At 51.3% G+C, this 2,733-nt stretch overlaps 1 protein-coding gene across 1 annotated transcript in view; it reads right to left on the bottom strand.

The window, feature by feature from the left end:
• Positions 1-1,633: 1,633 nt before the first annotated feature.
• The window catches only part of LOC137642935 (serine/arginine repetitive matrix protein 5-like), a 12,647-nt gene continuing 11,547 nt past the window's right edge, over positions 1,634-2,733 (bottom strand). The window contains exon 4 of the mRNA XM_068375800.1: positions 1,634-2,607. Within this exon, the coding sequence (XP_068231901.1) occupies positions 1,634-2,607 (974 nt within the window). The remainder of the gene's footprint in view (positions 2,608-2,733) is intronic.

Below are 2,733 nucleotides of genomic sequence, written 5' to 3' on the forward strand. Positions count from 1 at the left end.
TATCAGCCCAGTCTGCTGGTCTGTACACATCCAGATCTCTAGGTGCCCCATCACACAGAGCACCCTTAACACTCATATTACCTACTTTAATATCAACAATGTTACAGCTTGCATTAAATGCTTCCTCGTGACAATTAAATGATAACCAAGATTCCCAATGATCATCCTGAAGTTTCATTCTAATTTCTTTTATTGATCCGTAACACTCAAATATTTTATGTAGCACATCATAATTAGCTTCTAAAGGGATTTAGGTAACGTGCAGGACATTCAGTTTTCCTGTGTTGCCCAAATTACCCTTTTTCCGAATGTTTAAAAAATATTCCTTTTTAGTTCCTACGTCGTCAACGGAGTTTTTTTTAAATGAATTGCCAGAGGTCGTCAACAGAGCCAGGGGCGAGTCAGCATATCCAGGGGAGGTGGGGTCATTGTCACAAGAATCCATCAGAATAAAGAAAAGAGAAGAGTGATTTTTTGAATAGTTTGATTTACCTGCTTGAGAACATTAGGGCATCACATGTTGGGAAGGAAATTTGCACTCTCCACTACCGACACAGTGAGAGTATACTTCCCAGATGGTCCGCTCCATACCCTACCCGAAGGATAGCATCAAAACAGATATAGAGGCACAGGTGTAAGCTGAACCCGCCTGTTAGGACTGAGACCAAGAAACTATGGATTTATCCTCCCCATAACTGTAATGACGGGCTTCCGGCCAAAAGCCGAGAGTCCTACCCCAAGCATTGGATCCCCCTGGATTCTAAAGATCCAACACTTGAGAATAGTTCCGCCAAAAAGGTCCAAACCATCTCCGGGATGACTGAGATCATCCAATACTCTCACATATAGCTTTGAGCACAAACACCTCCCAACCGTGACTCCTTTCCCATTCATCAAAGCAGGAAGCAATACCGGATGTAGAAACATCCGCCCAAGTGGCAATAACAGATGTAGAAACATCCATGCCATAAAGAGAGAGAAAAAAAAGAAAAGATAATAAACATACATATATATGTAAAAATATACACATATACATATGGAAAATTTTACTCAGAGGGTTGGGACAGCATCATGAAAGAAAGTTTATAATATTAGGAGAAGGTCGAAGCAATATAAAGAGGAAGAAAAAGATAAGAAAGAGAGAAATTTAGATTCGAACTGGGGGAGCAATTTCCCTAAGTTCGAGAGCCCTCTTGCCCGTCACCAAGTTTCAGCACGGGAATAGAATACCGTGCTGAAGCTCAATGACATCATCAAGGCATTTTCTCATTAAGAGGGACACAGAGTCCGAAATCTTCGCTGGAATGAAAGGGATCGGGCGATCTTTTGGAGTGGACACCACAGTACCTGCCTGAAAATAAGGGGGGGAAGAAAGACACACTAACCTCTCCGCAGTGTCTTCCCTGTCCTGCACTACAGTCCTGCGTTTGGATGAAGGCGATCCCGAGCGCTGTCTGGAAACACGCGTCCCTGCTGCTACCACTGGCTGCGAAATTCGCCGCGAACGATGGTTGCGCGAAGGCGAACGGTTGCGCGGGTGCACAGGCGAGCGGTGGCTCGGGCGCGCAGGCAAGCGGTCGCGCGGGCGCACAGGCGAGTGGGCGGAGGGGAGCACAGGCGAACGAGCGCGTGGTCAAGTCGGCGAACGAATGCGTTGGCGCGATGGCGAGGGAAGACGTTGCCGCATGGGCGAGTGAGAACACTCTGAAGATCGCTGGCGACGTAGGTGAGGAGACCTGTAGCGCGAGGGGGAGCGATTGCGAGCAGGCGATCGGTGGTGAGCTGGCGAATGCTGGCGCGCAGGTGAGCGATGGCGCGTTGTTGCATGGTAACGCGTTGGCGAGCTATAGCGCGCAGGACGTGCAGGTGAAAGATCGCGCGATGGCGAGCTAGCAGAGGGTGAACCATGTCCTTCCAGAATCTCTGGCCGACGACGCGTTGGAGACCGCGTGCGCGCAGGCTGTAAGTCACGCTGGCGATCCTGAGATCGCCGATGATCAGGTGATCGTTGACGCGTAGGAGAACGCTGACGGGCAGGCGATACTAGGATCGTCTGTAAACGCTGGCGAGCAGGTGATCGCTGGCGAGCAAGGGGGCGACGCGTGAAATCCTGTGAAGGAGCAGTTGGCGCGGCGTGTTCACGAACAGGAACAGGAAGAGCGTAGGCGCGTGGCTGAACATGTGATTTAGAAACACGCGCTGGAGAACGCGAACGATGTTGAGTAGAAACAAGATGAGGATCGCGAGAGAGTTCAGGAGACTGATGGCGCGCAGAGTGCCCAACAGGGACTGCAGGATGTTCAGAGACCACAGGGGAGTGCTGGGGAGCAAGAGGGCGATGATCCTCAAAAGAGCGCTGACGAACGGGAGAGCGCTGACGAGCAGGAGAGCTCCTGTGTGCTAACACTGCAGAAGGGCGAGCAGGGGAACGCTGGCGCGCTAAGTGCTCTTCAGAAACCACAGGATGGAGGATGTCCTCAGGAGAGCGCTGACGAGAAGTAGGGAGAACATCAGGAGAGCTCCGGCGAGCAGGTGAGCACTGATGAGCAGGAGAGCATTGACGAGCAGGAGAGCGCTGACAAGCAGGAGAGCGCCTGTGCGCTAACGCTGCACGTGAAAGGGAAGAATCCCTTTGCCCCGAAGGGACCGTTGCCCGTCAGGTGACGAGGTCCCCAGAAGGTGAAGTTCTAGCAGGAGTAGGAGATCGGTCAGCAGAGAGGTCCAAGGGAGTAG

Source organism: Palaemon carinicauda, chromosome 6, assembly GCF_036898095.1.
Source record: "Palaemon carinicauda isolate YSFRI2023 chromosome 6, ASM3689809v2, whole genome shotgun sequence".
In the NCBI taxonomy this organism is placed as follows: domain Eukaryota; kingdom Metazoa; phylum Arthropoda; class Malacostraca; order Decapoda; family Palaemonidae; genus Palaemon; species Palaemon carinicauda.